This window comes from Apium graveolens, chromosome 7, assembly GCF_009905375.1.
Source record: "Apium graveolens cultivar Ventura chromosome 7, ASM990537v1, whole genome shotgun sequence".
NCBI lineage: Eukaryota > Viridiplantae > Streptophyta > Magnoliopsida > Apiales > Apiaceae > Apium > Apium graveolens.
This window is the reverse complement of record NC_133653.1, coordinates 41807172-41819992: the sequence shown is the minus strand read 5'-3', so window position 1 is coordinate 41819992 and position 12821 is coordinate 41807172. Positions and strand designations below refer to the sequence as shown.

General features: G+C 34.9%; 1 protein-coding gene across 1 annotated transcript; it reads right to left on the bottom strand.

Annotated features, from left to right (window-relative positions):
• Nucleotides 1-12116: 12116 nt before the first annotated feature.
• On the bottom strand, nt 12117-12614 carry LOC141673529 (uncharacterized). Its single transcript, XM_074480280.1, has one exon. The coding sequence runs from the start codon at nt 12612-12614 to the stop codon at nt 12117-12119; it is 498 nt and encodes a 165-aa protein (XP_074336381.1).
• Nucleotides 12615-12821: the final 207 nt, after the last annotated feature.

Here is a 12821-nt window from a genome sequence, read left to right as displayed (position 1 = left end):
TATCTTCATAACCTTTGTATAGCCAAAATGGAAATCTGCCACCTAGAGATTTAAAAGTAGAATATCTCGGATTATGTTAGTGATTTTGTCATTGCTTTATAGAACTGCTATATAGTTACTTGATGAGTTATTGTGCTCATATATATATATATATATATATTTGCTTTGATCTAACCATGGCTGTTAAGAAAGAAGATGGCCATACTTAGGCGTTCAGCTCGCATGAGTGTTCCTGGCAGTCCCTACCATGTCATAGGTGTCCAGATGCCAGAGCAGGTAGCAGTGTGTGTGAGCAAGCTTAGTAGTTGGAAGGTTTTTTTAAGTTGATTCAGATACAATCGTTTATATGTCGGTTCTATTTCGGAATCGAATAAAATTGAATTCATTAATATTTTAGGTTGTAATATATTCTTTTGGTTGGTAGTTATAATCTTATCTCAAATTTAATCATGTTTAGATCCTATTAGTATTTAATCGGGGTTTATAATATCTGTTGATATTATTAGTTTACTAGTGTATGAGTCCTCATTTCCTAATCCCGAGATTGAGGTCGTCACATAAATAGCTAAATTCAATCAACTAATCAAAACAACTAACTTAATCACCTAGTCAAAAAAAACTATTTTAAACAGTTATAGTTAACGGCTAATCGTCAAACGGTGCCAATATTTTTAATTTTATTAAATATAATGTCAAGGATTAGAAAATAATTTTCATTGAATTCTGAAAAATATGCTATATATTTTATTGATTTTGTATTATTCTATTAAAAAAATTTGTTCCTTCTAGTTTCAGGTTCTTTATTAATCATATTTTTGGTGATGAACTCGAGAATCGGTGAACTAAGAAAATTAATGCAGGTGGTTAAGATAGGCTTAAGTAGCAGCGGAAATTGTTATACGGATATAATCATTTTTTTAGTAAGCAATTACTGAGTTTTTTTGCTAGATAATTACGAGTCTTTTAACTGTAACAACTTAAATATATGTTATAGGAGATGGAATTACCGCATCTTCTAGCACCAGAGTTTCCTTCCAATGGATCCTCGTTAAGGGATTTAGATTGTACTCATTTCAATTACCAGACTCAAGAAGCCCGGTATTGTAATTTATTGTCACTACCTACCCGTGTCAGGATTGGGTGACTTGTGCACCTGCTTCCTTCCTTGGATGTGGTAGCCGTTTCTGAGGCTACCTCTCCGGAATCGAACCCTAATTTTCCGTCACCTGTCACCACCGTAGTTGGCCACTATCCTACCATCGAAATTTGATAGGGAAAAAATTTGAATGATGCGTAACCGGCACGAGGGCCGTGTGATCCATCGAGTTATCATGAATCATCGAAGCGACGAGCAGAGCCCGTGTCGACCTCTTATCTAATAAATGCATCTCTTTCAGAAGTTGGGTTTTGTTGCATGTATTAGCTCCTGAATTACTACGGTTATCCGAGTAGCAGATACCATCAAATAACTATAACTAATTTAATAAGCCATTCGCAGTTTTACAGTCTGAATTAGTTCGTACTTATGCATGGCTCAATTTTTGATACAAGCATATGACTACTGGCGGGATCAACCAGGTAGCATTCCTATTTGTTTCCGGCTCCGCATGAGCAAGGGAAGGATACCATCATTTAGTCCATGTGGGGCACATACGTCAGGCTTCTGTAAGGGACAATTATTTCGGGCAAAAAAGGGGTAAATACCCCAAGCCGGTCATGTTTCCACATACAAGACTTCGGGCGACACTTGGGTATACGGTGCCTGCTATCTTAAATGGAAAATTAAGGATAAACATCCAGGTGAGCTTCGAGATCTACCTCGCAGCAAACAATTAGACTGTGATAGATGTGTGACTGTGAGACTTTAGAATTTTCTCAAAATAGGTAAGCTGCACAGGGGGCAAGCTAACCCAAGGAAAAAAATTTAGCACTCGTGCAGAATTGAACAGGTTTGAACAAGTTCCATCAATTACCGATCAATCGACTACCAAACTTTTAATGTTTCGTCTATGATAATATAGTACGAGTTTAAAACTCGTGCAATGCACGGATCATATAAATCTTTTTTAATATTATATAATATTTTAAAAGAATTATTTTAAATTGAACTCTTAATTTTGTTCATTTAAAATACTAAATGAAATGAGTTCATGATAATTATATTAATACATGTATATGTTCATAATATTTTTTAGAATGATTAAACATATTTAAAATAATAGCCTCATTATCGGAAAAAAAATATTAGTATAGGGAGTTTATTATTTTAGAGATAGTAAAAATATATGTCTCCACTATCTTGCGACCGTGAAAAAAATATTATTTATCGTGGTTATTATTTAATCGATTAACTATAAGAACTATTTGAAATATTACTGATTGAACGATATAGTTTTATTGACAATTTTTATGAGTGTCTTAAAAATAATAATAATTATGTATTCGATTAATTTTTAGTTAGATCAATATGATACAAATTATGCTTAATCATCTATAAATTTGATTTATCCTGGATCAAGGGTTTATATTATTTTATTTTGGTCTGATGCTCAATACAACTATCAAATTAAATAATTATTTTTAGTTTAGTTTTAATTTTTTAAGTTCAGATCAATAATATAATTTTTTTAACCCGGATAATTATTATATATGATTTCGTTTTAGTCGGTCAAATTATATTTTTTATTTAAGTTTTGCGTTAATTTGGATCAATCGTATAATATATTTTTTTCATGGATAAATAATATATATTCATTATTTTATTCTAATTAAAAAATATAATTTTTTATCCAGATTAGTAGTATTTATTATTTTGACCTAACCCGAGGCACATGTTATCAACCAAATCCATCTATTTACATTTAGTTTACATAAGTTTATTTTTAGCCCAAAATAACAATTAGAATAATATATAACTTAATATGAATTAAAATTTAAATTGGTTGAAGTTGACTTTAATATCAATTATAATGATATGGAGTTCGATATAAAATGGAATTTAAATTGGTAGAGCCGTAAAAGAAGTTGACTTCAATATTAATTAGAATTAGAATTGACGAACTGACCAACTAACCAATTATAATTATAATAATTAAATAGGGGTGATTAAGTAATTTAAGCAAGTACCAACCGACCGACTACCAAATTTTTAATATTTCGTCTATTATAATATAGTAGAGATGGATATCTTTATTATATAATACGCATAAGGGGGATCTTATCCAAATATTTAGTAGTTATGATCCATATACTACCAATTTAATATGGACCATTAGATCTTTAAATAAATTTATCATAGCCGTTAGATCTAAAATAAAGGAATATTATATAACCAGCGATAAGCATGTATTCTAAATTGGGGTGAAATCAAAAATTGATGAGACCTATGAGCAACAAGTATTCAAGACACAATTCAAATGGACTCTCTCAACGGCTCTCTCGTCTTCTTCAACGGGAAGAAGTTTCAATCAGAGAAAGTTGGAGCTGCAAGTGCTAAATCAGAGGGGAAGATAATACAGGATGGTGGTGCTAAAAAGGGTAAGTTCGATGAAGGGGAACAAATTCTTAAGGACTTTGTGCGGGATCATGAAGATCTGTTGGATAAGAAATTAGTGAGAGTTTCTTTAGAGGTGACAAACAAGCAGTTACAGAAGTATTGAATCAGATTCACTGGAGAAGTTTGAAGGCTAAAGGAAGGATGGAATGGAAGGCAAAGAATAAAATGTCTTTAAGCAAGATGGATGAAAATGGTATAGTTACTAGAAACAAGGCAAGGTTGGTTACAAAAGGCTACTCACAGGAAGAAGGAATTGATTATGATGAGACTTTTGCTCCAGTTACAAGACTTGAAGCAATAAGAATTATTCTAGCATTTCATGCATATTCAAACTTTAAAGTATATCAAATGGATGTCAAGAGTGCCTTCCTAAATGGTGAGTTGGAAGAAGAAGTTTATGTGCCACAGCCACCTGGCTTTGAAATCCAGAATTTCCAGATTTTGTGTACAAATACCAAGTTGTTGCTTTTCTTTATCCAAATCTTCCCATTTCTATTCTTCATCTTCTTTCTTGCATCTTCAGTTTTTACTTCCTTGACAGGTGTTTTGGAATCTTGTTGACCATGGGCTTCTTTTCAACTTTGGAATATGGAGTTGTTTCGACATTTTTCTTTTCATTGTCTTCATCAGCAATTTCTTGCTTTATGATCAACTATTCTTCACTGAAATCTACTTCACATGCTTTGAACATAGGTGAACCAACCTTTGTCAACATAGCTGGGACATCTTCATTTTCAGTTAATTTTCCTTTACCACATACAGCTTTCTTGTTGATATTCAAAACATCATAATCAAGACCAATATCCATGTTAGAACATGGCTTGTTCTTCTCATGGTACTGACCAACCAACTCAGATGCATTCCTGAAAGACTTCAACTTTACTTCATTCTTTTCCAGCTTCTCCCTCAACACGGTTCAATTTTAGCAGCACACTTCAGCTTGTTTTTCAGATATTCATTTTCTTGTTTGACTGACTCAAGCTCCATAAGCAACAGATCCAGCTTTTGTTTCTCACTCTCAAGTTTCTCATTAGCTTTTGTTAGCCTACTGACTTCCTCAATAGCTGCTACCAAGCTAGTGTATATATGAAACATCTCCACACTCATCTTTTCCACAGTCTCCTTATATTAACTAGCATTTAAATCAATAGTGGTTAGAGTTGGTACCTTTGATTTTGAAGTGGATGCTTCTCCATGCTCAAAGGCCATTAGTGCATAGTTTCCAACTTCTTCATCCTCATCATCATTATTAGTGTCATTCCAACTCTTTCCTTCTTCAATATAGGCTTTTCCAGACTATTTCTTCAAGAGAGCTTCATACTTTGCTTCCAGTTCCAAGTAAGTTTTATCCTTCTTCACCTTTTTGGGCTTTCTGTATTCAGTACCAAAGTGGCCCAACTCATCACAATTGAAATACCTTATCTTTGATATGTCCACAGATCATGTTTTATAGCCACCTTTGCTAGCTAAATTATACTGAGTTTTTAGTTTCCAATTATTGTTGTTGGAAGATTATCCATTGCCTTTAAAAACCTTGGCTTTTTGACTCGTATGTTGGAAAATTTCCTATCCAAGTAAGCCATGGATCGGTCCATTTTATCTAGCTCATCCTAGGTGTAATATTCATTTTCCTCCAGCTCCAATATAACTTACTTCTGAGGTCCTTCATTCTTTTGTTCCATAGCTTGAATAACTGAAACTTGATTATCTTACTCATCTTCACTTTCTTCTCTGTCATGTACAATCAAAGCACGTGAACCATCAACAACATGTCCATGGTGTGCTTTCAATGACTTTCTTTGCAGCATTTCAAATTCATAAGTTTTTAAGATTCCATATAGAACTTCCAAAGTCATTCTGCTTAGATCTCTTCCTTCTCTAATAGCTGATATTTTCTGTTCAAGATGGACAGGAAGAGCTCGCAGGAACTTTAGGTTAACCTCCTCAGCTTCATAATATTTTTAATGTAGCTGCAAGTCATTTATCAATTTACTGAACCTCTCAAAAACTTCAGCAATTCCTTCTTTTGGTTTAGCCATAAACCCCTCATACTGAGAAACCAGAATCCTCCTTTGGTTTGACCTAACTTCCTCTGTTCCTTCACATAGAATTTCTATCTTCTCCCAGATCTGTTTGGTTGTGTCACAGTTGACAATTTTATTGTACATTACATTGTCAAATGACTCTATTTAGATCAACTGCAAGCCATTGTCCGGAGATACTTTTTTCTTTTTCAGGTTCAGTATATTCTGAAGGATCTTTAGGAGCATAGTGTGCTGGAATGACCATGTCTCCATCTTTAGATTCCTCAACTCTTACCATGGGTGTGAAAGACCCATTCTTGAGGATCTGAATATATAATGGGTTGGCCATCCTTATGAACAACATCATTTTCTTTTTTCATAATATGTAGTTAGATCTGTCAAAGGTAGGGATTTTGATACTGCTAAGCTTCTGTATATTCATTCTTCCAAGATCTTTAATCTGTTTGCTTTCAGATTTTGCTCTGATACCACTTGTTAGGTAATGAATACAACAGAGGGGGTGTGAATGTGTTTTAGATTATTTTTAATCTTTTTGAACTGTTATGGATGTGGTGAAAAAAGTAGTTTAACTTATAGAGATAAGTGTTTTAACAGAAACAATAAAACATGCACATGAACACACTATCTTCAAAACTCACTTAATTTTATATTAAAATCAAGTATGTCTTGCTACAAATTTCTGGGTTTTTTGTTGATACAGAACTCAGCTTCTTTCTAGAGAGCGTTACAAAATTTTCTAGATCTATTTGTTACTACTAAAACAAAGCATCCAGTGTTTACTTTATAAAACAGTAAACACAGGTTTTACACAGCATGCAATAGCATGTACTAAACCCTACTTTAAGTTAACTCAGACTTTCTATTTCTGACTTAGTGTATCTTTGCAAATCATGCATGTCTGTGACTATACTTTGTCTGTTAATATTGGCCTTTGATCTTGTACTCTTCAAGCTGCTTTTTGTAGACTTTTCAAATCAGTGATTTATTTGTTTGTTGATTGATAATCTTGGATCTTTAATTGGTCTGCATTTTGTACTTGAGTTTTATATCGAGATCTCCAGTTTGTTATATAGAGAACTCGATATCTCGATAAGTATAATGACTTATCGAGATCTCTTATTTCTCTATAGTTGTTTTAACTTATCGAAGTCTCTGAGTTCTCTATAAGAGAATTTGGCTTGTCGAGATCTCTGAATTTCTACATGTAGAAAAGACTTGTAGATTACTCTGAAATCTCTATAGGAATAATGACTTATCTATATCTATGATATCTCTATTGAGAGTTTGACTTGTCGATATCTCCAATCTTCACATCTTCAATTTGACTTGTCGATATCTCTGAATTCTCTATTGCATAAATGACTTGTCGATATCTCAAATCTTCATAACTTCATTTGGCTTGTCGATATCTCTGAGTTCTCTATTGCAAAAATGACATGTCGATATCTCCAATCTTCATATCTTCATTTGGCTTGTCGATATCTCTGAGACTTCTCTATAAGCTATTTTGACTTGTCGATAAGTCATTCTGGAGTTCTCGAATGACTTCTCTATATGACTTGATCTGTGACTTGTAGATTTCTTGACTTAGAATGTTTTTCTCAAAACAAATTTATTCAACTCCAAACTTCTGCACACTATCTCTGAGGCATGATCTTCTTCCACGGTTTATTTTTAGGCTTGAGACTGTTTACAGAAAAATACTCCAGTCTAATCTATTGGTACTTTTACAGACTCAAGTAATAAAATACAAAATACAAACTTAGATTATCATACAACTTACTTAGGGTTGTCAATTTGACTTAGTCTGGTTATAGTACATGCATGTCTTGCACAACACAAGCTTTAAGGGGAAGTCGGACGAGAAACGTTTAACTCGTCAATGAAGAAAAAAATTTCACGGGATAAGTAAGTATCATGTGAAGAAAACTATGGGACAAGGTATTTTCTCTTTCATTTTGCATATATTAGTATTATAATATATGTATAAACAAATTTTTTACGTACTTTTATGTATCACTATATATCATTTTGTACCTTGAACACACGTATCTGTGCGCACACAAGTCGGGATTCTTTTTAGAAAATAGTCTCTTTCATTATTCGAAATGAGGGCAAGACTATGTACATTAGAGGTGATCATCAAACCCCACCGCACCGCCCGCACGCCCCACACCGCACCGCACCATATTGTGTGATTTTTAAATTTTTATGGCGCGGTTGCGGTTTAAGATTTTGATAAACTGCGCGGTGCGGTGCGGTCTGGGGTTTGACATTTTAATATTGTGGTTCAAACGGCACCACACCGCAATTTCATATATATATAAATTTATTTATAATATATATAGATATATAATATATAGATATATAGATATATTTATATATTATAGATTTATTTCTTGTTTTATATAGTTTTATGTTATAAAACTAGCTTACATATTACAAATTATCGACATATTTTTATTTTTAATCAAAAACATTTTATTTTTAGCTTTCTTATTAGCTAAACATATCTGGCACTGTATTTATGCCCCCAAAGTGGTCATTGGGCTATCAACAGTGTCGTTATAGTTATGACTCTGATGAACGAGTTCATGAGATTTCCAAAACATTCCGGGAAAGAGGTATACATTGTGATGTCATATGGATGGATATTGACTACATGGATGGCTTTCGTTGTTTCACTTTTGACAAGTTCGTGAAGAAAGATGATGATCTCTACGGTAAAGGCATTTTGGAGGATGTTATTAGAAGTTAGAATGACAAAAAAGGGAAAAAAACGGGTGTGGTTGGTGGATTATTTTGCAATTTTTGTTCATCGTCAACGGGTAGTAAAATAATTTCGTGGTCAAGAGAAAAATGCATTTGAATTTGGTAAGTCCTATGTGAACAACGACATAGGCTAAGGTTTGTCTTAACCTATATTTATATTATGCTATCAAACTTTAGTTTATTTCAGATTGTTACACTTTTTACATATTGTGCACATGCACACACATAAGTCGGGGGTCTTTTGGAAAATAGCCTTTTCATTCTTTTGAATGAGGGGAAGGTTGCGTACATCTTACCCTCCCCAGACCCTGCGATAAGCGGGATATACTGGGTATGTTTGGTTTGGTTTGGTTTGGTTTTATTAGCTAAATTTTTATTATAATTGTAGGTAAATATTAATTTTTTAAATAAATAAACTGCATAAATCACACCACACCGTACCACATTTTCGTGGTGTGGTTTATCCGGGTTTTTGAGGTTACGCGGTGCGGGACAACAGAGAGTGTCCTATTTCTGAAATTTGTTATTGTCATTCGAGTTTTGGTTTCAGGTTTTGGTTTGATAAACGAATGATACATGGTTGTCATAATCTCCTACACAGAAAGGGCATCATTCATTGATATTTATAGTTTAAGCAGTAATTCTTGGATAATTATTAGTCACAGTATTCGTGGTATGTCAGCTTGACACATGTGAAAGTGCATGCACCAAGACATAGAGCATGTCGCGGGAACACTGTGAAGAGATTTAATCAACACACACCTTTGAACACACACACACACACCTTTGAACACAATACACACGCACACTCTAGTGTATATTTAAACTGGGAAAAGAAACCAAACTATGTTATTCAGGTCAAGTAGAAAACATAGTACAGGGATATATATAGAATGATACAACTGTGAAAGCTAGCAATCAAGAGCTAAAAATCGGGAAGTACCCAAACAAACTCAATCAATCTCCTATCAAGTCTCTACTCCCTTTATTCATTCATATAACTACGTTGCCCATAGAACCAAATCCATTTTTCTCCTTCACACAAGCTATTAATAAAACTATCTAAAAATAAACATGTTTAGATTAAAGGTAAGTCCAACATATTCCCCCCTAATCTCAACATGTTTTTTTACTTATTATTCAGACCACAAGTTCAATTTACTGCAGCAAGTTCTTCAACACCTATCATCTTTCTCATTTCTTCAAACTTAACCCTGCCTAATACCTTGGTCAAGATATCCGCCCTCTACTCTTGAGTAACCAGATGCTTAACTATTAGTTCACCTCATTTAATGCATTCGCGAATAAAATTAAACCGGACATCTATATGCTTGCTTCTACCATGTAGTACTGGATTCTTCATTAACTCTATAGCAGACCTATTATCTATGTGGAGCACAACTGGACCAACTGGTTGTCTTGAGATTTCACTCAGCAAACCACAAAGCCATATGCTCTGTGTGGCTACCATATATTCTGCCTCGCACGAAGATAAAGCAACTACCCTTTATTTCTGTGAAGACCAGGATATTAAGCTCCTGTTGAGATAAAAACACATCCCTCCAGTACTTCTCCTATCGATGACATCTCCAGCCAAGTCACTGTCAGAAAATCCGTATAGGGTCTTGCTATTCATTTCATTTGCATATACTAAACCATAATTGATCTTTCCTCTTATGTACCTTAAGATGTCTTCACAGCTTGTTGGTGTTTAACCGTGGGATTCTCCATAAACCTACTTATCACACCCACAATATACACAATATCTGGTCGAGTATGTGTTAAGTAACGCAGGCTCCCAATAATGCATCTATACTCAGTAGCATCCACCAAAGTGCCCTCTTCATCTTTATCCAGTTATAATTTATGTTCTATAGGAAACCTTGACGAGTTACAGTCCATCATCCCGGATTTATCCAACAGTTTTTTAGCATATGCCGACTGTTTCAATGTCGTACATTCTTCTCCTTGTTTTACTTCTATACCTAAATAGAATGAAAACAAACCCAGGTCACTCATTTCGAACTGCCTATTCATCTGTTCTTTGAATTCCTCGATTTCCCGTTTGTCTGAGCCGGCTACCAGCAAATCATCAACATATACTCCTATTACGAGTACACTTCTATTTCTGCATTTTATATATATAGCTTGTTCGTGTAGGCATCTGTTAAATCCTAAGTCATTCAAACATTTATCCAGCTTTACATTCCAGGCCCTAGGAGCTTGACGCAGTCTGTACAGAGCCTTTTGTCAGTCTATACACCATATGTTCTACCTTTCTTCACGAATCCTTCGGGTTGAGTAACATACACTTCTTCAAGGAGTTCCCCATTTAGAAATGCTGCTTTAACATCAAGATGATGAACTCCCCATCCTTCGTTCGCTGCGAGTGCTAACAATAGTCGAACTGAATCAAGACGGGCCACTAGGGAGAAAACTTCATCATAATTTATCCTTTTTCTCTGGACGTAACCCTTTGCAACAAGGCGTGCCTTATGCTTTGCCACATTCCCTTTCAGATCCTTCTACTATTTATACACCCATTTCAAGCCTATTGTTTTATGTCCAGGTGGCAAATTTGTCAGGGTCGAGGTCTCGTTCTTCTCTATTATTTCAAACTCTAACTCCATTTCTTCCTTCCACTCTTTTTATTCCTTTGCTTCGTGATATGACGTTGGTCCTTCTATTTTTAACAACATCAGTTCATCAATCGCGTCGATAATCTCAGTATCATTATAAATATCTGTTAATAACTTGAACTGCCTGGGCTCAGTGCTAGTTGCAGATGATGCGCTAGTAGTTCCTGCAGATCACGTACTAATTATTACAGCATTAATTGGTGTATGCGGAGAAGATGGCTGCGATGGCGACTGTTGAACTGGAGACTGCAGGGGTGTTACAACCTCTTGTTCAGTTTCAACGTTGTCTCTTGTATCTGCAGATTCGCTCATCTCAATATAATTCCCAGGGAATGCAACTTCGATATCCTCTCCCTGTTCCCATGACCATAGAACTTTCTCCTGCATTACAACATCTCGACTAACATGCACAGCCCCTGTCCTTGGATCATAAAAGCAATTCCCTTTTGTTTCTGGTTCCTTACCAAGGTATACCACCAATTTACTTCGATCATCTAGCTTCCTTACATGTACTGATGGAATTTTCATCAATGCAGTGCATCTAAATACCCTTAAATGTGTCAAATCTGGTTTATCTCCACTCCATACCTCATATGGAGTTCTGCCCTTTAAACACCAAGTAGGTAATCTATTTAAAACATAGATCAAGTGGGGCACCGCTTCACCCTATAGATATGCTGGTAGTTTTGAGCCCTTCAAGAAGCTTTTCTTCATGGAAACAATGGTCTTATTTCTTCGTTCAACCACCCCATTTTGTTGTGGGGTGTATGGCGTTGTGTAGTGCCTTAAAATCCCAGCCTTCTCACAATATAGTGTAAACTCTTTGGAACAGAATTCACCACCCCTATCTGTTCTCAAAATTTTTATGCTTCTCTCCTTTTCATTCTCAACCAATGATTTGAACTTCTTAAACATCTCAAGGGCATATCCTTTTTCTTTTAACAGATAAACCCACATTTTTCTACTAAAATCATCAACAAATAACAAGATGTACCGATTACCACCAGGTGTCATTGGTGTGATTGGTCCATAAATATCGGCATGTACTACTTCCAGTGCTTTCTTTGCAAGGAAGCTAACATGTTGTGGGAAAGGATTTCTGGGCTATTTTATCATCAAGCATCCTTCGCACTTTTTCATAGGTTGAACCATGGTTGGGATTCCGTATGCCATTTTATCTCTCGACATTAATTCCAATGCTTGAAAATTTACATGCCCAAGTCGGGCATGCCATAGCCAAGTATCCTCCTCCGGCTTTGTAAGCAAACATGTTGCTTTACTTTCCTCGAGACTGATTTTATACAAGCGATTTTCAGTTCTTTTCACCTTCATTAATAGCTTGCCACTGGCCTCATGAACCCACGAATAATCTCCATCAAGAATGACTTTATTCCTTGTTTCATACAATTGGCCTATGTTTATGATATCATTACACAAATCTGGAATGTAGTACACCTCCTTGAGAGTCATTTCTTCGCCATTTTTGCACTGAAATGCAATTTTCCCCTTTCCTTTGATACTTATTGTTGACCCATCTCCGAATTTAATATTACCTGTCACACGTTCATCCAACTCCCTAACTTTCACACGTTGCCCAGTCATATTTTTACTTCGAATAAAGTCATGAGATGGGTAGTTATAATAATAATATTTTATTATAAAAATTGTTAAAATAAAGAATATAAAAGTTTAAGTATAATAACCTGTTGACGGGGTTCGAACCCTGAATCCATGAGAGCAGTTTAAATATTAATATAATAATATTTTATTATTACATCCAACGGTTCTCATCTTCCTGACTTTAGATCT